The following is a 22,511-nucleotide window of genomic DNA, read 5'->3' as shown; positions in this document are numbered from 1 at the left end:
AGAGAACTAGGACGTGGACGAGTATGCATCGTAAGGCTCCGGAGGGACTCAAGAGGGCGAGCGTGCGTAGTAAGGCAAGGAAGGCTCAAGGTGGGCTTGCATGCGTAGTGAAGCAGGGGAGATTGCCCTCCAGAGGCTCGGAGGCTCCGGAAAGAATCACTAGGTGGGTGCACATGCGTACTGAGGCGCTGAGGGAGGGGGTGGGGAAGGTAGATGAATGTGCGCAGTGACACTCTGGAAGGTGTCACGAGGGACCGTATGCGCCTGCGCAGTGACGCTCTGGGTATGTCACGAGTCTGGACAGATGGGCACGCGGGTTGTTTGGGATTGCGGGATGTAGTGATGCCCGCGCGAGGCTCCTGCCGTTGACTCAAGCCAGAGGAAGCCAGGAGAGAGAGGGTCGGAGCTGGCCAGAAAGCTCTCGCTTGTGCCATGGACTCCACAGCCACAGAAGTGGTGGAGACCAGGACTGCGAAGGAGTTCTTGTTTTCCATCAAGGGCATAGTGAAAATTATGCGGCTGGTGAGGGGAGACCTGGAGGAGGGAGAGGATGCTGGGGCAGGTGTATTGGGCTTAAGGACTGGGTAGATTAGAATAGACCCGCTGGGGACGGGCCCCATCCTCCCTCACCAGCGGAGTGGCCAAAGAATTCCCCGGAGGTCTCAGGGAGCAGGCTCCAGAGCTCTGTCTGCTGTGCATGGCCTAGGGAAGGCAGGGGAGACCAGCGCCTCGGGGCAACCCCTTTAATGGGAAACTAGGGAGGAGAACCTAGACGCCAAAGTAGAGAAAATACCATTAATATGCTAATATGCCCCACTCCCCATAATTTAATATATCCAGGTTTACTAGAAAATGGAACATGAGGTTGTGGATAGAAAAGTCTGCAGACACCAAGATGTTATAACTTTACAATTTGAGATTAACTCGAAACATCTGGAAAAATGTTTTATATTTAAGGAAGTTAAGGCCTTAAGACCTTAATAGAGATTACAGGTACTTGTCAGGTGTGACTATAAAGTAATATAACAGATTTTCATATGTTCACTTAACAGACACTTACTGAGCACCTTATACTAGGCCCTATGGATGTTACAAAGATGAATAAGACAAAGCCCCTGACCTCTGGGAATTTGCAAAGGGAGAAGAAGCATCTATCCAAAGAACTGTAAATATAAGATAGAATTGAATAAGTACCATTGGAAAGGTAAAAAGTACTGTGGGAGTTCAGAGGAAGGAGAGGTTAGCTCCAGCTGGGTGAAGCAGGAAAGGCTTCATGGAGGAAGGGTCATAGGAACTAGGCCTTGAAGTAATAATAATATTTATTTATATGATACGTCTATTTTTTTTGACAGCACTATAAGGTAGGTTCAGCAAGTATTATCATCTGTTTTGCAGGTGAGAAAGCTGAGGCTCAGAGTTGAAATGACTTGCTCTTGGTCACAAAGATAGTCAGTAGCAGAGACAGCATTCAGACCCTTTGGGGAAACTGTCTTGAGAATTCTTGTGAGAGGTGATGAGGAACGTAGAGGGAATAGGAAGGGGAAAGAATTAGGGAAAAAAAATTGATAGGAGTGGGGTGAAAGACCATTCTAAGGCCTCACACCAGAGTGAGTGAGAAGAATGGTGGTGCTATTACTGTAATAGAGATGTAAAAAGGAGAATCTAGTTGGAATAAGGGAAGGGAAGAAACCAAAAATAACGAGGTATCTTTGGACATGCTTATATTGGATTCAAGGTTATGATGCCATGATCCTATTTTTATTCATTGTTTTGTTGTTATTTGCCATATGTTAACTGATTTTCCTATTGTAAACCTGGATTCTAGTAAACCACTCCCCTGAGGGGATGAGACTTGAGGAATGATTCATCGACCCTGAACACTGGAAGATGGGTGATAGAGCCTGCTGGGCAAGAGAAAGGTATCTTTTTTTTCCATTGGCCCCAGAGTATCTGTTATTTCAACTGTGCCACTGAAATGGGAGCCAAGGGAGTCATGGAAAGAGTTCCTTGGAAGACCTACTAAGTGTCATTAGTTGAACAAGTAAAGAAAAGCAAGTCTTGGAACTCATATATGAGAAAACTTGTGCCTGAGGAAGAGGGAGCCATGGCAAATTAAGCCATGTAGCCTCCAGAGAAGGGGTCAGGGCAGGACCAGGGCCTAGCTGCCAGTATAAATCAGTAGTAGATGGAGTAAATGAAACTTCACTTGACAACATTGCTAGTAAATTTGGTTTAAGTAATTGGGATGGTTTACTTGAAAAGGCAAAAGACTTTTCAAAGGTCAAAGAATTGACATCTCCAGGAAGGTCTAAACCCAGGAAAGAAATCAAGTGGAGAGCAGAAAAACAAAGTTATTTTTGTTTTGTTTTCCCTACTACTCCAGGAAACCACGGATAAAGATAAGACTTCTTTAGCTCACTGTAGCCAGTAAGGCCAAAGTGTATAAGTTCTTTGCAAGTTTATAGCCTCAGGGACTCCTTGGGGAAATGGTAAAATGGTAGAGGAGGCTTATGGCACAATCATGAAGCTCTTCCTGCCTGAGGAGGTAAAGGTTAAGATGTAGACTATTATATTAGAAATAGTATAGTGACTTGGAGTTAGGAGAAATCCTGTGTGACTTTGGACAAATCACTTGATCTGTTTGAATTTCAGTTTTCCTCATCCAAAAATGGAAATCTTTCACAGTCTATTGTTTTGAGAAAAGTACCTCTTAGAACACTAGAATTTGCATAAGTGTAACTACTGCTAAAAGTTGGGGAAACAAATCTTTAGCAGGGCAGAGAAACCCAGTCTATTGACTAGAGATGTAGAGCTGATAACGGTAATATGCAGCCCCAGCAGGTTTGGCCTGGCTGACATCCAAGTTTGAAGGAGTTAGGTCAGACAAGAGAGCTGGGACTATGAAGGATTAAGGTCTCCCTCTACTTTTTTTTTTTTTTTTTTGAGCAGCAACAAATAATTAAATGCCCATTTTGTGGTAAAGTGCCAAGTGCCTCTGTTATTTCATACTACAGATAGTGGGAAATGACCTTTACTTTGATTGTGGGAAGAGGGCAGGATGTAGTTATAATTTAGACATATAAGTATAATGTGGGATAGGAAATGGTGGCATCAAAGGAGGGATACAAAAGATGCTTTAGGAATATCAAGGAAGGAAGAGAACACTTACAGCTAGAAGGATCAGGAAGAGTTTCATGGACAAGAGGGCAAATAAATTGAGCTTTGTAGGAGTAGGAGGATTCTGAAAAGTAGAACTGAAGAAGTATCACATCTCAGGCATGAGACAGTGTACAAAAAAGCATGGTGGTGGGAGACTGGGAGTAAGATTTGAGGACCAACTAGTACTACAGTTTGGCCAGAATACAGAGGAGTAATATTAAATAAATAAAGTCAGAAAGAGAAGATGCAACTAGCCTGTTGAGCACTTTAAAAACCAAGCTAAGGAATTTTTCCTAAACACAGTAGGGAGTTACTGAAAGTTTTTGAGTAAAAGAGTAACATTGTTAGACCTATGCCTTAGGAATATTTTATTGGTGGTAGCTAAAGGATAAAGGGAAAGGACGTGTGCTGGGTTTGGAGTTAAGAGAACTTTTGTTCTGGTTCCAGTTCTGACACTATCTTTGTGACCTTGAATAAGTCATATGTCGTTTCTTTGGCATAGTTTCCTCATCTGCAAAAAACAATTTCCAAATAAATAAATTAGAGGATTGTATTAGATTACCTATAAGGTTCCTTTTGTCACTAACTGTGTACTTTTATGACTAAAGAGGGGAATGACAAAGATAGGAAAATCAGTTAGGAGGCTATTACACTAGTCCAGGTGAGAGGTGAGAGATGGTGATATGAAGAATGTTGTGGAGGTCAGTTGTTCAAAATATGGCAATTCAGTTGTATATGGGAGAGGAAAGAGACTGTGATGGAGAAAGAAAAGTTCAAGATTGGTTTTGATTATAGATATTCAAAGAAGATTATAGTGCCATCAACAAATAGGGAAGTCAGGAGGGAACAAGTTTAGGAGAGAAGATGTGTTCAATAATAGAAATAATGTTTTTGAGTGGCTGAAAGGATATGTAGGTAAAAATATGCAGTTAGGGTTGTGTGCCTGAAGTTTAGAAAAAAGTTAAAACCGAATATATGGGCCTTGGGAGGAAATGTGGAACAAGGGGAAAGACTATGGATTTAGAATCAGACTCCTTGGTTCAAAACTCAACCTTGCTACTTGTTACCTGAGTAATCTTGGGCAATCATTCAACCAACTATTTAGCATTTATATAAATCACTATTTGCCATACACTATGCTAAGTGCTAGAGATGCAAAGAAACAAAAACAGTCCCTGCTCTCAAAAAGCTTACATTCCAATGAGAGAAACAGCATGTATGTAGAGAAAAATGCAAGATGGAGAACCTGGAAGCCAGGAAAATCTGGGTTCGAGTTCTGGCTCTTACATACTGGCTGTGTGACCCAGGGCAGGTCACAATACCCTTGAGGAAATTTCCTTATCCCAGAGTTCCTAATGCCAATAAAATTGCATTTCCTACCCCTCCCTACATTACAGAGGAATTGGAAGGCACTAAGACTGGGACACAAGAAAGGCCACCTTGAGAAGGTGGCGCTTGAGGTGAGTCTGGAAGAAATCTTAAAGATTCTCAGAAAATAGAGACTGAGCATTCTAGGTATGGAGCACAGCGAGTGCAAAAAGCAGAGAGAGAGAGGGAGGAAAAGTCCTGTGAGAAGCAATGAGTATGTCTGCGCCTTTGAGTGCACAGAGGGGAGGAATGTATAAGAAGAGTAAAAACAAAGGAAGAGGCCCTGATGGGGAAAGCTTTAAATGTTAAGCAGAGGAGTTTCTATTTAATCCTACAGGTCCCATGGAAACTCTGGAGTTTATTAAGTGGGGAAGAAATATGTGTAACCTCTCAGACTTGTGCTTAGGCCATTACTTTGGCAGATGTATAGAAGATGTATCAGAATGGAGGGAGAACTGAAGCAGAGAAACCAATTAGAAAGCCATTGAAATAGCTGATAACATCACCATGTGCAATAGTAAGGAAAGAAAAAGAGGGCCTAGGACAGAGCCATAGGAGACACTCAGCATTAATAACATGAAAGATGCCACAGAAGAAACTGAGCGGTTCTCAAGCAGGAAAAGAATCACAAAGGAACAATCGCAGAAACCCTTAAAGGAAAGAATATCCATGAATAAAAGTGATATAACAGGATCATATGTTGATTGAGAAAAAGTCATTAGATCTAGCAACCAAGACATAATTGATAACTTTGGAGAGATGAAGTCAAAAGCCAGATTACAGAGGGCTTAGAAGCATGGAAGGAGAGGAAATGGAGGTGTAACAAGTATAAACAACTTTTTTGGATAGTTTAGCTGAAGAGAGACAATCACCAGAATAGTATGATGATGTAGATTGGTTTTTTGTTTGTTTTTAAGGATTAGGGACACATGGGCATGTTGTTAGGTAGCATAGAAGGAACCAGGTTATGGGGAGAGATCAAAAATTAGAGAAGAGGTGGAAGTGGGAGCAGTAGGCTGGTGAGAACAAGAAGAAATGGTATCAAAGTTGCAGGTAGTAAGAGTTAGCTTTGGCAAAGAGGAGGACTACCTCTCCATCAGACTGGAATGAAGAGTAGACAGTCTGAATGATGTCAGGGAGATGAGGAAACAAGCCTCTTGTCAATGTCCTCAGTTTAAAAGGGGGATGAGTCTTAGTGAAGTATGAGGCAAGTCATTTAACCACTCAAAGCCTCAGTTTCCTTAGTTATAAAATGGAAGAGTTGGATTAGATAACCTCTAAGACCCCTTCAAGTTCTAAATCTAAGATATGCTGATCTAAATTACATTGGTGAAAATTAAACCGAGGAGGAGAGACAGAGAGAGGGAAAACACAGGATTGGGGGACAAGAGGAAAATGATGACCTTAGGAATGAGTCTATATTATCTGTTATAATTTTTATAAACTCAAAAACATTCTTCCTATTGTGTTAGTTATTTTAATGCTTTGTAGATTCCCCTGTAGTGCTAAACAGTAAAGCACCAGAAAGAAACCCAAAGAAAGATTGTTTTTAAAAAGCAGGGCAGAAAAAAAGGAGGGAAGCCTTCATTCTTTTCTTTAAGCAAAGCCAGTTCCATGTCTTCTCCCAGACCAAGAGCATAGGTGACAACAGTGAGAAACTAGAAAAGGGAACCAAGCAACCCAGTCCTGGGGTTGGCTGATAAAAGAGAAATTGGTCTTGAAGGCCCATGGTCCCACAGTGATGATAAAAAGAGTCAAATGGAAATACCAGGCAAGCAGTTGAGGCTACAGGTGTGAAGTTTAGGATTAGAGAAGCAAATTTTGAGGAATCATAAGATAGCCAGAAAGATGAATAGGAGAGTTCAATGTAAGTTTCAAGGAAGAAGCAGCAAGCATTTAAGTACCTATTACGTGCCAGACAATTCTAAGCCCTGGTCATATGAAAAAGGCAAAAGACAGTCTCTGCTGTCCTCAAGGAGCTCACAGTCTAACGGAGGAAGCAGCATTCAAAAAACCAGACTCTTCTCCCTTTGACACAAATGCATGTTTCAAAAGCAATTATTAGGAAATACAAATTTGCCCAAGGATGGGGAAGGGAAGGAGGGGCTAGAGCAAGAGAAGCAAGAGCAAATATGCAGAGGCTGCAACCAAGAGAAAGAACATACAGTGGGCATACACATGGGCTCTGACAGAGACAGGAGAGGACACCTCAAATAGGCATGTGGTACCTAAGTGTGGCACCAGATGTGAAGTAGGGTGGGCAGTAGGGCAAAGGTCTTTCTTGATGCCAGAAGTCATGAGCCAAGCTCCAGATCTTGCAGCAGTAGGGATCTCTTCGGGCTTCAGTCCTTCTGCTTTCACTTGGAAAGGTTTTTTTAGGGTTTTGTTTGGGGTGTTTTTGGGGGGAGGAGGGTTGGGATAGAGTGGGAGGCCTTGGAGTGCTGAGCCAAGGGGCAGGAGAAAACACTGTATTGTACCCAGGGTGTGGTTTTTTTCTGGAATGCAGATTTCTTTCAGAATTCTTGAGGCTGAGATGAAAAGGAGGAGAATTCTAGACCTGAGAGGAGCCAGAGAAAAGGCCTGAATCTAGGAGATGAAGTATTTTATTCAGAGAACATCAAGGAGACCAAAGTTGCTTGATCACAGAGTACATGGGGAGTGTAAGGTAAAAGGAGACCAGAAAGGAGGGAAGTAAAGGAATACTAGGTTATGAAGGGCTTTGAGCACTAAAAGATTTACTATTTGGTCCTGGAAGTATTAGGGAGCCACTGGATTTTATAGAGTAGAGAAGCAACATAATTAGGTCTGTGTGTTAGGAAATTCATTTTGTTGGCCAAATGGAAGATGGACTGGCCTGGGGAGAGACTTGAGGCAGACCTCCCTCCCAGAAGGCAACTTCAGTAATCCAGGCAAGGAGTAATGAAGACCTGTATTAGACTGATGACAGCAAACGAAGAGAGAAGGCAGCATATTGGAGGAATGTGGCAAAGGTAAAATAGACCTTGGCAACAGACTGGATGTGATGTGGGGCTGGTGAGAAAGAAGAATCTGGGCTGACTCCTAGGTTGTGAGCTTGAGGAACTTGGAAGATGATAGGGCCCTCTAAAGTAATAGGGAGGTTTGGAAGCAGTTCAAGAGGTCTAATAGAGATGTGAGACTGGAGGTCGACAGAGAGGGTAGGGTTTTTGATAAACAGATTTCAGAATCATTAGCCTAGGGATGGTAATTTAATCCATTGGAGCTAATGAAATCACCAAGTCACATAGTAGAGGGGATCCTGGAGGACATCCATAGTTATTAGTTGTGACAGGTAGGAGGAGAACAAGGAGAGAAGATTCCCAAAAAAACCAGAGAGGAGAGAGTATCAGAAAGAAGAGGGTTATTGAAATCGAGAAGAATGAAGACTGAGAAAAAGCTCTTGGCTTTGGTGATACAGAGGTCATTTGTGACTGGAGTAATCCTTCACTAGAGTTGTGGAGTCTAAAACCAGATTATAAGTATTTAGAGTGGATGAGTTAAGGGGTGTTTTTAAAAGGAATTCAACTATGAACATAGTTCTAGACCAGTGATGGGCAAACTATGGCCTGCAGGCCAGATGTGGCCCCCTGAAATGTTCTATCCCACAGCCAACATTATTCCTAATCCGACGAATACAATGACTAGGATACAAAACAATGAAATTTCGAATGAGTTGCCTTAGAAACAGACTGACAGATAAGCATTTCCTTTCCTTTGGCCCCCTCTTTAAAAAGTTTGCCCCCATCACTGGTCTAGAGGATATTAGAGTTAAGGAAAAGTTGTTTGGGAATAGGAAAAACTTAAATATGTTTTTCAGATTGTAACTTACATGACATAACATTTAACAAAGCACTTTCATAGCACCACTATGAAGTAGGTAGCATTAACTACCGCCATTTTACAGCTGAGGAAACAGGTTGATAGAGGCTAAAAGTGGCTTACTCCTGGTCACAGAACTAGAAGTGCATGTTGAAAGCAGGATTCACACTTAAGTCTCTTGACATCAGTCCAGATACACCAATTTCCATTATAATGTGCTAGTAATAATAGATCTAAAAATAACAGTGAATGTTTATATTATCATAAATGTAGCAGTTATTTTGATCTCTGTACCCCCATTGCACTCTCTAAAGAGCTTTTGTTTACATGGGTAACTTCTATTGATATGTACCATATTAGAAATTAAAACTGAAAAATGTTTAAATGTGCATTAGTTCATTTAAAATAACATGAATAAGCCCTACACATGTTAACATAAATAACATTTTATGAAAAATACTTTTCTAAAACAAAATTTGGTGAGAATTGCAGTTTTATAGTTTTGCAAGTTTCTTTAATATCTGTCTTATAAGGTAAGCAGCTGTATTCTCTTACCTGCTTCTGCATTGTCTATTATATGTGTTGTTTGAAGTAGATAAAGAAAATCCAGTTTCATACAGATATATAGTTGGGAAAGGGAGATGTATTTTCATCACCTGTCAGATAATTGTGGATATTCTTCTTTGATACGAGCTGGATAAAATGCAATATGTGTTGGTTTCTTAAAGGTTAGTTGCAGTACAGAATCTGAAACCATATCTATGTACTTTTTCATACTCTGTTACATTAGAATCCATTGATTTATCTTGCACTTTGAAGAGATTGCTTACTTATGTATGATTCTGTAACATTATGTATTAATCACTTGGAAAAAATGTATTCACTGAGAAATGCAGATCCCCAAATAATAACACCTTTCATTATACAATTTTATAAAAATCACATTTGTTATTATCAACACCAGTGTCATCAGAAAATCTTTATAAAGTATCTGAGGATACACAGTCACCAAAATTCCAGTCTTCACTTCAAAGTTCAAATTTAATCATTGGCAACAAATACCAGCAGTTGTTTTCTTTGAAGTGACAGGCTTCCTTCATTTGTTTTGTTTTGTTTTGTTTTTACATTAAATCCTTACCTTCTGTCTTGGAGTCAATACTGTATATTAATTCCAAGGCAGAAGAGTGGTAAGGATAGGTAATGGGGGTCAAGTGACTTGGCCAGGGTCACACAGCTGGGAAGTGTCTGAGGTCAGATTTGAACCTAGGACCTCCCATCTCTGGGCCTGGCTCTCAATCCACTGAGCTACTCAGCTACCCCCTTTCCTTCATGTTTGAGAAAATGTTTACCACACAGTCTAGTCAGTATAAAGTTTGTTAGTCATTTTTGCTCTCAGTGGATAGAGCATTGTGCCTGGTGTTGGGAAACTGGGAATTTGCATCCAACTTCAGACACTTACTAGCAATATGACCCTGGGCAAGTCACATAAAATGAGGATAATGATAAAATCTACCTTAGCACAGTGCCTGGCAAATATTAGGCATTATGCTTATTCCCCTTCTAAACTCCACCATTCCATTTATACATGTCTATAGATTTCCTCCATTTGTATGACAAGATAACTCAATCTTCATATTCACAGTTAAATCTAATTTGCAGGTCATGTAGCCTCTGGAAAACAATGTATACTTGTGGAAGAAGGAGAGTGAAAAAGATAAATAACATCCTAGTGTTGTTATAAAAAGTTTTCATCTCAAAGGCCCTTGAAAAGGTCTCAGACCATACTTTGAGAACTGCTGGCATGGTAAATAGAAGCGTGGCCTTAGAGTTTGGAAAACCTGGACTCAAGTAGTGCCTCTGACACATGCCAAGTGTCAACGCTGGACAAATCATTTAATCATCATTTTGGGCAATCTGCTTTGTTAGAGGGAGTTTCCACATAGGGAAGTTCCTGCGAGGATGAAAGCAACTTCCCTCCACCCTCACCCCAAATACATGTGTGTATAAGTTTAGTAGTAAAGTGGTAGGAATTCGCTTCAGCATACCGCCATTGATTGGGAATGGGAGGGATTGAGGACTTAAGAGGAAGAAGGGCTGATGAAGCAAAGACCTGGTGGTTGCGGGGAGGAAAAGAAGGAAAAAGATTTAAAAGGGCACAAATGCTGTGGAGGACTTTGCCTCTGCCAGGAAAAGAAGAAATCAGTCTTAATACTTCATAGTCACACCTCATGCCTACGTATTTAGAAAGCAATCATAGTTGCAAATGTTTACAACTTGAAATATAATTATATTGAAGTAAAACCTTTTTTTTTCCTTAACAGATTTTGACTGTAACATCCCTTATCTTATTTATTATTGCTCAAGCCCCTGAAACATACATCGTTGTCACGTCTTTGGAGGCTATAATTGGGCTTTTTTTCCTAACGTTGTATGTACTAAGACTTGACCTACTGTGGAAATGTTTATTTTGGCCTTTGCTCGTAAGTGTTCTTTTTTATAGTGAAAATGTTTTTTCTAATAAGACCTGTACTGTACTCTAGAAGCCCCACTCTTGAATATTAAAGTCCTTTTTAGCCTAGGCTAGGGGACTGCTTTCTCTCCACATTTACATAGAACTATGTTACACAGTTGCGCTCAGGCCTCTATCCCATTCATAGGAAGAGCTGGCAGGCAAGAGGGCCTCTAACCTTTAAGCTTCAGAGACTTATCCCACTGAGTGTCTGGGGTAGTTCCACTCATCTTCAAAACTGCATAATTCCGGTGCAGTATATGACAGCTGTTGACTCACCTCTGATAAAAGCCTGGCCAGAGAGAACACAGGCTATTCAGGCTATTTCTTACAATTCCTCTCTTAAATTCAGAAGCAGAAAATCAGATTTAATAGGCAACAACATATGCTAGTTAAAATATGCAGAATTTTCTCAACAATTTTCTCTTTTAAAAATGTTTTGGATAATTTTTTGTCCTGGATTAGACAAACATTAACTAGAGCATTCCCACATACAAAGGAAAACAGAAAAAGGATTGTATATGAAACCATAAACATACAACTTGTTTAATATATAATATTAAATTATATTTATATAATTTATAATTCATATAATATAATAAATTCAACACACTAACTTCAAAATTCTTCTGCTTGTCTGTGTTTCCTTCTGAATTTCCTTCTGTTCTATGAATTTTTTAAAGCTTCAGTGACCCTCTTTTTTTTTTTTTAATTTTATTTTAAACCCTTAACTTCTGTGTATTGACTTTATAGGTGGAAGATTGGTAAGGGTAGGCAATGGGGGTCAAGTGACTTGCCCAGGGTCACACAGCTGGGAAGTGTCTGAGGCCGGATTTGAACCTAGGACCTCCCGTCTCTAGGCCTGGCTCTCAATCCACTGAGCTACCCAGCTGCCCCCCTTCAGTGACCCTCTTTTTGAGATAGCTGGATGGTGCAGTGGATAAAGCCCTAGCCCTGGAGTCAGGAAGATCTTTGTTTAAATCTAGCCTTAGGGCACTCCTAGCTGCCTGACTCAGGACAAGTCACCTAATCACTATTTGCCTCAGTTTCCTCAAATATAAAACGAAGATGATGATATCACCTACCTTGAAAGTCTATTGTAGAAATAAAAAAGAGATATTTGTAAAGCACTTAGCACAGTGCTTGGTACACAGTGGGCACTCTATAAATGCTTATTACCTTTCTACTTGCTACTTCTGTAATCCTTCCCTCCCTCTGCCTTCTTTTTTAATGCCACAGTTAATAGCCCTCTTCTCATAACCGCCCCATTCCAATTTTAAAAACCCTTAAACGGTCAAGAAAAAAAAATCATGCATTGACCACATCTAAAAACCATATTTGTGGGGCAGCTGGGTAGCTCAGTGGATCGAGAGCCAGGCCTAGAGATGGGAGGTCCTAGGTTCAAATCTGGCCTCGGACACTTCCCAGCTGTGTGACCCTGGGCAAGTCACTTGACCCCCATTGCCCACCCTTACCACTCTTCTGCCTTGGAGCCAATATACAGAAGTTAAGGGTTTAAAAAAAAAAAAAAGAAAACAAATAAAAACCATATTTGTACAGCAAGTCCATTACCTCTATGTTCATCATTGGTCCTTTGGAGTAATGATTCATCCTTGCATTCATCAGAGTTCCTGATTCAGTCCATTCTGGTTTGTGCTTCTGTCTTAGTTGCTTCAAATATGTTCTAGTATTGGCATTTTAAGACCCAAATGCTATTATTGTGCTCTCTCATTCAGAATTAAAGTTTGGATATGTATAAAAAAGAACAGTCCTTTTTAAATGTCTTCATTGGAATAAGCTTTTGCTTTTTATAAGTTTCCTTGGCTAATTGCGCACATGATGTAAATAAAACTTGGTTTAAATAGTAGCATGTGATTTTAAATTTTAGGGTTTTAAGTCATCTACAGTTTGTCCTCTATGCCTACAAATTTCATTTCCAAACTACAGGGAATTTTTTTGATCAGTAAGTTATTAGCCCATTCAACCTCTTTTATAAAACTTAAATATTTAGTAAACCAGCATTAATTTTTTCTTACCTTCCTTGAAATTTGAAATCTATAAGTCAGCTGATACGTGTAATTAATGAGTGAATTTTAAATGTTTTATGGGAAGCTGGAACCTAGATACTTGGTATGCATTAACTTTCTTCTTAACTATGAAAGCAACATCATTTGTTTCCACAGACTGGAATTTGTTTTTTGTTTTTCTTTACAACAGCATAGTTTTGTATAAGTTGTTCTTGAGCTAAAGACTTCTCTGCTTCACTTGTTTCCCAGACTCCATCCCTTTTGGGGGATATTCCATTACATTCATGTACTATACTTTGTTTATCCAGTCTCCAGTTAATGGGCATCAATCAGAATTCTTTTCTTCTATGGTACCAATGTATTTAACATATAATCCCTGCAGACTTGTATACTCATAGAACCAGAAAAACCTTTGGTATGTATTGGGTAGCCTATTCTAAAAGATAGCATTTACTCCATCAGTCAAGCCAATCTATGAGTGAACCTCAACTACCCAAGAGCCCATATAACTTGTAATAATAACCCATGTATTGCAGGTTAGCCTCAAATAAAACTGACCTAAGGAAAGTTATTCTTAATATCCCCTTCCTCCTTTGATTGCCATTTCAAGCATCCCAAATCCCAGACCCTGATTGCACCATCCTCATCGGAATTTATTTCAGCTGGCAATGCCACCACTATAATGTATTCTGAACTCATCCTTTCTGCTAGCTAATCTGATAGCTGCTGTGGGCAAGGAACTTCTCCTGGTATAACATATGTTTTAATAAAAGTCAGGGAAACTGTTGGCATTGGACAGTGGGCATTTATGTTCTATTATCATTTCAGGCCATTTAAAAGGAGAGAGTAGTAATGCTGGCAGTCCTATGGAGACAAAGGGTCTTGGTAGGGCCTGACAGGACCACTTAACGCTGCTTAAACTGAAGGGCTGATGCTGGTTGGTGGAACAGTTGAGGAAGGAAATGGCACAAAAGCCCCTTTTCTTGAAAATACATTTACTGAAACCAAATGCTGTAGTTCAAGACATTGTCAAATCAACCGGCCATATCACATTGGGTAACCTTACCAGGAATAATAGCCCAACTGTCAGACCAACTGATGCATTTGGCAAGGTGAATGATGACTGAGGGTTTTGTTTTGTATGAGTGGCCCTCTGTCAGAACGTCCAAGTGATGGCAGCACAATCCTTCATAGAATTGTAGGTTTAGAAGTAGAAGGGCTCTTAAAGTCAAGAAGCACAAAATGCTTGATATGTATCCAGCTAGGCCGACCTCCTTATCCAGAGGTCCAAAGAGGTCACACGGGGCAAGTGATGGACCTGGAATTTGAACCCAGATCCTCTGACTAAATCTAAGTACTCACTCCACTGTACCACCCTGTCTCATTATTTGAGTTAGAACATATGTTCTCATGAAGATTGATTTCCCTGTCTGAATGATGTTGACATCCTATAATTGATATCCCAGAATAGTTGACCCATAATTCTTCATATTCTGAGTTAATAGCTGTGAGTCACCTCTGGTAGGGAGAAGCAGGACCACTGGGCGTAGCTCTGAGTCAAAGGGATCACTGGGGGCTTCATTTTTCACCACTAACATTTCTACAGACGTGAAGGTCTGATGTGTGCTCTCATGTTAGCAAAGCATTTCACATACCTCATTCAGTCCTCACGATGAATGAAGTAAGTAGTTTAGCTTTCATCGTCCCCAGTATGTGTGAAAAAACTTGAGCCTTGGAGAAGCAAATAGTTGTCCAGTCAATAAGCTGTAGAGCTAGAATCTGAACCCAATTCTCTTCTCTTCTCACTGTCATGCTGCCTTTCTTAGACTTTATTTTTTGTCGATCTTACTTTTCAGGAAATTTTGACTTTTTGATGCTATGTTTGCAGGATATTTTAAACTCAGCTGTGGGTGTAGTGTTCCTTCTTGTCATATCTGTTTTGGCAATGGTACCAGAAACTCAAGTACTGACTGCTATCGGAGGGGTAAGTAGAAGTATTGGTAGTTTCATTCTCTAAGTTAGTTGATGTCAATAAAAGTCTGTTTGAATAGTTTGTGGGAAGCCAATAAGAGAAACAGAGTCTCAAATAGATAAAAATCTGAGACTCCTCTTTTGACCCCTTTTGTGATCCTTGTGATTTCTTGTTGAGAAGTATTGTGGCCTTATTGAAAAGCTAAAGCTCTTATCAAACCAGCAGTTAAGAGGTTAACATTCTTCCCCTTTGGTCAGAAATGCAGCCAAGGCCAAAACCTTAGTTAGCTGGGGCATTTGCCCTTGAGAAAAAGTATTCTCAGACTTAGCTTGCTGATAATCATGCAGCTGAAGGTCTAGCCTGGTTCTTATCTTCACCTTGAAGTTTCTGAGTTTCTGTGTGTTGTCTAAACTCATTGCAATGTCTATGGAGCTGTAAAATTCTCTCTGTGCTTGTGGGTGAAAGGGAGTTTGAATTTTCATATATAATAAACTTGTGACTCAATGGCACTTAGGAGAAGCAGCTATGAGTTAACAGTCAAGATCGTCTCCCGTGTCCCGTTATTTCCTTATCAACTAAGCTGTCCTTATCAGATTATCAAGATGATAAATAGATCTCAACAATAGTTAATAGCATCAATTGTGTCCCCAGAATTGGGATATAATTTTACACTAAAATTGGAGTGCCATTTATAGGAGTAAAAAAAGTATCCTAACCTTGGATTTCTTCACTTTAATATGGTGATTCCTTATCTGCAAGCCCACATAGATGGACAATTTAGTAGTTCTTTCATATGTAAATGTTATTTGCTTATATTTCTCTTAATATTGGTACAAAACTAAGGTCATAGAATCCCAGATTTAGAAGGGACCTCAGCAGTCATCTGATCCAACCCCTCTCCTGAAATTGCCTTTGTATCATTTCTAGTATATCTAATTTATGCTTAAACATTTCCAGTGATATGAAACCATATATATTACGTCCCACAGAAGCCAGGTTTCCCATTTTTAGGAACTTTAACCTTATTTTGGCCCAAAATATACTTCCTTGTTTACTTCATTAGTTAGCCCTAATGCCACTTTTATATGGCAACCCAGTCATTAAGGCAGTCATTATGGATCCACCTAAACCACCCTTGCTCCTATGAATCTTTTCCTTTCAGATTAAAAGTACCCAGTTCTTTCATAGTTCTGGAAAACGTACATTTCTAATGGAAAGAACACAGAATGGACAGTCAGTGGCTCTGGATTTGAATTCTACCCCCGTGTATTGGGCAGAATACTTACTAACCTCTGTGTGGCTCAGTTTCCATGTTTATTAAGGGATCTGGACTTACTGACCTCTCTGGTCCCTTCTAACTCTTAAATCCTTTGATCACCCTTCTCCCACTTATCAATGTGTTTTAGACCTAATTATGTCTACACATGCATTACTGTTTTGACATTCCAATGAAGAAACAAAGATTTTCCCATTTTTAGTCCAATCAAGATCCACAGTTTCACATAAGGACACCTACCTGTCCTCTTCAAAAAAAAGTGTGCTATAAACAAGGCCAGTAAGTTTTATCTGTCCTTATTGCAAATATACACTAATCACTTAGAATGGCATTGTGTTCAGAAGTAAGAGCAGAATTTGGAGGCTGGAGTGAGGGATGAAGTTTTCTTTGTCAAGTAAATTCTCTAGAAGCTAGCAGTAAGTATATCCAGACTCAATACCTATTTGACCACTTGGTCCTTTTTTTTCTTCCTCTTTAAAAAAATAACCTTTATATAGATTCTCCAAGTGAGAACCTTAAAAAGGTGCCAGCTTTGAAGATGTGGGATTGCTTGGCTGAGGGAAGGCTGACTTGTTGGACAATGGTTGGCTAGGACTGTGCTGAGTTTCCAATACTAATTCTGCTCCATATGCTCAATGCCTAAAGCCAATCTCAGTTCTGGGAAAGAGTAGCTCCCATCTGTGGTCCCAATTTCTCAGAAAAACATTAGTCACCATCACTTTGTTTCTCAAGAGCACCCTGGACAACATTAGTGTATTTCATATAAATCAGTTATATTTTTAGGCCCCTGTAGGGAACCTTAAGAATTCAGTTTCTCTTAAAACATTGCAGGTCAGTCTGTGACATCTATAACCCAATTCTCTATAACATGTATATACATCCAATACAACTTCCCTTGTTGAGCTGGTTCACATTTACCCAAAAGAATGGAGAAAGTGGCAGATGGGGTGGTAGGAAAGATGTATTCATGTTTTATAGTTCTATCACTAATGCACTGTGTGAACCTGACTAAGTCATTTCCCTTTTGGGGTCTTTTTTTCCCTTATCTATTGGCTTGGGTAGTTATCATGGGCCCTTCCTGTTTTAATATTTCATGATTCCGTTAAAATCAAAATAGTAAAACAAAGAGGCAATAATATGATGCTGAGTGTTCACATGAGTTAATGCAGTATTCTAGACCAGTGATGGCAAACCTTTTAGAGACCAAGTGCCCAAACTGCAACCCTCATGCTGCATGAAAGCCTCCTGCTTTCCCCCAGACAGGGGAAGGAGGAAGCACTTCCACTGGACTGCTGGGCAGAGGGCGGGTGATGTGAGAAATGTCCTCAGGGGCACATGGAGAGGAGGAGGGGAGCAGCCACCTTCAGCATATGTGCTATAAATTCACCAATGTGGTTCTAGAGGAAGAGATTCCTTGGCTCACACAGGTATAGAGAGAAGACAAATATTTTTTCAGGTCTTTTCTGAATAACCAGCCCTTCTTTTCTTTTCTCTTGCATACAACTACTAGAGAAACTTTTTAAAAAATTATTTTCATTAACAAGCATTTATTTTCTCTTCCTACTTAACTGGGAAGACTTTGGAGAAAAGGGGGTTAGAATAAATGATGTATAAGATTGCAACCAGTTTACAACTAATGGAAGGAGTCACCCCAGATATCTTGGTTCAGTGAAGATCCTTATGAAGTTTTTGTTAAAAATTACAGGAGAAATAGAAAATTATTCTGTATTCTGTGAATGATTAAAAGTAATCTCTTTTTTTTTTAAACAGATCATTGGAATTGTGGCAACTGTGTTTACCATTACAGATGCTGCCCTCATTTACAGAAAACTTATGTTTAATCCAAGTGGTGCATACGAGAAGAAGCACAGTCATGACAAAAAGCATCGCTTGCGTCGCTCACATCACTCTCGCCACTCTCACCACTCTCACCACTCCCATCAAAGTTATCATGCTCGTTACCCTCAGGAAACAAATGAAGTTTGATCATTTTGTTTATTCTAAGTTCAAATATATTTCTATAGTCTTTCATGTTTTCTCTAATGTGTGAAATTGGGAAAGGGGGGGAAAAGGAAAATAAGGAAGAATTCCCAGTGTATAAATCCTGGAAACAGTGGGAGACTTCAAAGTGGAAGAACAGGATGAATTCTTAGTTCTGGGATCCCAGTTCCATTCAAATGGCAGGTGTTCTGGCTAATTTCCTCTATAAATCGAGGGAGTTGGATTCAATATCCCCTAAGGTGAAATTCACCTGTTCTGAATCCTGTAATCCTAAAGTTTTCAGTTTCCTTCCAGGCCAGGATATCGGGTTGTCTGAAACTTTCAAAGCAGAACCTAGATTAAGATTTATATCTTTGCCTGTGTGCATGGGAAATCTGAACTTTGGCAACTCGCAGAACATAGTGTTTGTTGGAAGTCACCTAATACAACATTCCTATTTTATGTAGGAAAAAAATAGGCCTGTTCCCCCAACCCTACCTACTGTGAAGAACTGTTTTCTTGCATTAAAAATATCTGCATTTGCAAAAAGGAGTCTTAAAAATTCTTGGGCCTACCTAGCCTTGCTTCTGGGCTACATAGATGTACCTGCACTCTCCTGTGTACGTTGGTGGCAAAGAAGGGTACCCAGAAGACTTCAGATCATGCAAATAGTAATAACAGAAGACAAAGAGGTTTAAAGTTTGCAAATCAGTTTACATGCAGACAAGATCTTGGGACAGGCTAGGAAGGAATAAAGGACTGCTAGAGGACAATGTAGAAGCTCCAGGGCCTGGGGAAGGAAGTCTGAGAGTACAGGCTGATGTCAAGGCAGCAGCCCCAGACTATGGAGTCGGAGCTCAAGCCCACAAAGAATGAGATCCGTGGGCAGCTGGGTAGCTCAGTGGATTGAAAGTCGGGCCTAGAGACCGGAGGTCCTAGGTTCAAATCTGGCTTCAGACACTTCCCAGCCGTGTGATCCTGGGCAAGTCACTTGACCCCCATTGCCCACCCTTACCACTCTTCCACCTATGAACCAATACACAGAAGTTAAGGGTTTATAAAAAATTTTTTAAAAAATGAGATCCGTGAAGAGTAGCAGGAGGAATGGGATGGAAGTCCCTTCTCTCATTGCCTGAAGTTTCCGGAGCTGGTGGGTATTCTGAGAAGGGGCCTGTAACCTCAGTGACTTCTGATGACTTAAGGCTTTGCTGCCAGGGGTACAAAAAGATAAAGGCTGGGATGAACCCATGAAGAGTGACGTGAGATGAACCAGGGGAGCAATATGCAGCAACTACATTTTCATAAAGGAAAATGGCTTTTAAAGACCTAGAAGAGCAATAATCCAGTTTCTGCTTCTTTGGGTGCAGAATGAAAAGCATTTTCAGATAGCACCAATATGTGCTTTTGTTTAGTTTGTGCCCAGGAAGAACTGGGGGCAGGGTGGGGAGCGTGGCACAAGTGAAATAACTTTAGCAAACAAAAGTTTCAGAAAGGGTCAGACAAAGCAAAGTAGAAGTGCTACTTTTTTTTAAACAATCTGCAAATAGAGATTCATGATTTCCTCTAGAAGTCCCTTTTTCTGTTCTTTGTGAATTGAAAGATTTCTGTGTGGTGTTAAGTTCATAAAGTATTTTTTCAAGAATCCACTGACCTGAGGGCAGCTGGGTGGCTCAATGGGTCAAAAGGCAGGTCTAGAGACGGGAGGTCCTAGGTTCAAATCTGACCTCCAACACTTCCTAGTTGTGTGACCCTGGGCAAGTCACTTGACCTCCATTGCCTGCCCTTTGCTGCTCTTCTGGTCTTAGAACCAATACACAGTATTGATTCTAAGGCAGAAAGTAAGAGTTAAAAAAAAAATCCACAGACTTTAAGTAGTATATTCCAATAAAGTCACTTCCCCTCTTCCCAGGGCTTAGTCTGTAAAATAGCACTGAGATCTGCCTGCCCACCTTGTACAAGGCTGGATTGTGTGTGTGTGTGTGCATGGGTAATGAAGTCGTGTAAAGAATTGGAAAATTATAGAAAGAATATGAAAATTGGGGTCTATTCACTTTTCAAAAGGTAACTTTATCCTCAGAAGCTCATAACCCAAGTGAAAAATAGAGTATGTGACAAAAACTTTGTAGCATTTATCTCTGACCCTATTTAATGTTCAGGGCAGCTAGATGCCTCAGCAGATAGACCATCAAACCTGGAGTCAGGATGTTCCAATCTGGCCTCAAACACTGGCTGTGTGACCCTGGAAAAGTCACTTAGCTCTATTTGCCTCAGTTTCCTCACCTGGCTAATGAACTGGAGAAGGAAACAGCAAACCACTCCAGTATCTCTGCCAAGAAAACCCCAAATGGGGGTCAAGAAGAGTCAGACACAATTGAAATGACTGAACCACTCTTCGACATTTCCATCTTTCCCTTTATTATAATCCACCCGTCCTCTCCACTGAGTATTTGATAAAAGTGACCCCTCCCTGTGATAATTCTGGTTCGAGTTCTGTCCACCAGAATTTTCTGAGTTTCTTTGACTACCTGAAACAATGTCATGAGTATTTGCACACTGATGTCCCAAAGCATAATTTGTAATTCCCCAAGAAATAGAAATTAAGCAATATTTTAGATTCTACCTATATAAATTTGCAGATACCATTGTCCATTTTATTAACACATAAGAGTATGCATTATGTAGTTACACACTGTGAAAGGCAAATCGTCATCTAATAACTACTTGTTATTAATAACATTCCTAATTATAATTCCCATTTCTAGATTATTTGAAATTTCATAAAAGCTCGCTTTGAGACAAAGTGCAAGTATTACCTCCATTTTATGTTAGAAAATAGACTCAGAAAATGGAAATAAACTCAGTGATCCCCTAGCACCTCCAAGATCAAATATAAAATCCTCCAGCATTCAAAGTCTGGCTCAACCTGGCTCCCTCCTTTCTTTCTGGTCATTTTATGCTTTATTCTTCCTCACTCCCAACATAAAAGGCAGGTAGGTGGTTCCGTGGATGGAGCTCCTCATCTGGAATCAGACCTCAGTTCTAATCCTGCCTGAGATACTAGATGTGTGACCCTGGCCAAGTCCCTTAACCTCTCTCTCTTTGCCTTAATTCGTGGGAGAAGAAAATGACAAACCATCCCAGCACTTCTGCAAAAAATCAAAGCAAAGCAAAGCAAAGCAAAACAAAACAAAACAATAAAACAGTGGACAGTATGGTCCACAGGGTGCCCATGAGTCAACCTAACTGAATCAACTGAATGGCAACTCGCCAAATCCTGTGATCTTGCCAGTTTTCTTTTCCTCAAACAAGAAACTATCTCCCCACTCAGGGCATTTCCTCAGGTTCTCCCTTCATGCCTAGCACACTCTCTTCCTCATCTTTGCCTCTTAGTTTCTCAGGCTTCCTCCAAGTTCCAGCTAAAATCCCTCCTTCTACAGAAAGTGTTTCCAGATCCCCCTTACTTCTAGCACCTTCCCTGTGCTGATCATTTCCAATTTGTCTCCTCTGTACCTTGCTTGTCCATAGTGATCTGCACGTTGTTGCCTCCCCCATTAGACTGTAAGGTCCTTGACAACAGGGACTGCTTTGATTCCAAGTGCTTAGCATAGTGCCTGCTCTATAAGAGACACAATGTTTACTGATTGACTGTCTTGGTCAGGGTCATCCTTCAATCCTTGTGGCTCCCAGGCCAGTGTTCCACTGAGCCAAAGCCCAGGCAAGCAGCCTTCCAGCGTCCCATTGGAAGACAAGGACGACATAAAAGGCATGGATGGTGGAAGGATGGTTGAGTCCACAAATGGAAGTGTCTGCCTAGATAGGGCGAAGGGCATAGTTGATAAGGGATGCCAAAAAGTCCCTTTTGCAGTTGAGAAGATAAGGTAAGCAGTTAAATGGCTTGCCCAAAGTCACACACAGCTAGTACCTGCAGGCACATTTGAACTCAGCTGCCTTGAAGAGTTCTGGTTTAGAAGATTCTGGTTTAAGAGGTGGAGTCAAATCTCTGAGAGAGAACTGAATGGACAGTATGTGGAAGAGATGTAGTAATCCCTCTCCTCTCTCTCTGTCTCTCTCTGGCTCTCTCCCCTTCCCTGTGTCTCTCTCTCCTTCCCTCTCTCTCCTCTCTGTGTCTGTGTGTGTGTCTTTCTCTCTCTCCCTCCCTCCTTCTCTCTCTGTCTCTGTCTCTGTCTGTCTCTCTCCCCTTCCGTGTCTCTTTCCCCTTTTCTGTCTCTCCCCTTCCCTCTCTCTCCTCTCTCTCTCTCCCCCCTCTCTCTCTATCTCTGTGTCTGTCTCTCTCTGTCTCTCTGCCCTTCCCTGTCTCTCTCCTCTTCCTTTCCCCTCCTCTCTCTCTCTGTCTCTCTCTCTCTCTGTCTCTCTCTCTCCTCT

The 22,511-nt window shown here is 40.6% G+C and overlaps 1 protein-coding gene across 1 annotated transcript; it reads left to right on the top strand.

The window, feature by feature from the left end:
• Nucleotides 1–432: 432 nt before the first annotated feature.
• LOC123234663 (chemokine-like factor) lies at nucleotides 433–18,134 on the top strand. Its single transcript, XM_044660606.1, has 5 exons — nucleotides 433–522; nucleotides 4,557–4,619; nucleotides 10,686–10,844; nucleotides 14,789–14,884; nucleotides 17,919–18,134. Exons 1-5 carry the CDS (start codon nucleotides 433–435, stop codon nucleotides 18,132–18,134), a joined length of 624 nt encoding a protein of 207 aa, XP_044516541.1.
• Nucleotides 18,135–22,511: the final 4,377 nt, after the last annotated feature.

The sequence above is a fragment of the Gracilinanus agilis genome, chromosome 2 (assembly GCF_016433145.1).
Source record: "Gracilinanus agilis isolate LMUSP501 chromosome 2, AgileGrace, whole genome shotgun sequence".
NCBI lineage: Eukaryota > Metazoa > Chordata > Mammalia > Didelphimorphia > Didelphidae > Gracilinanus > Gracilinanus agilis.
This window is presented reverse-complemented; position numbering and strand designations above follow the sequence as displayed.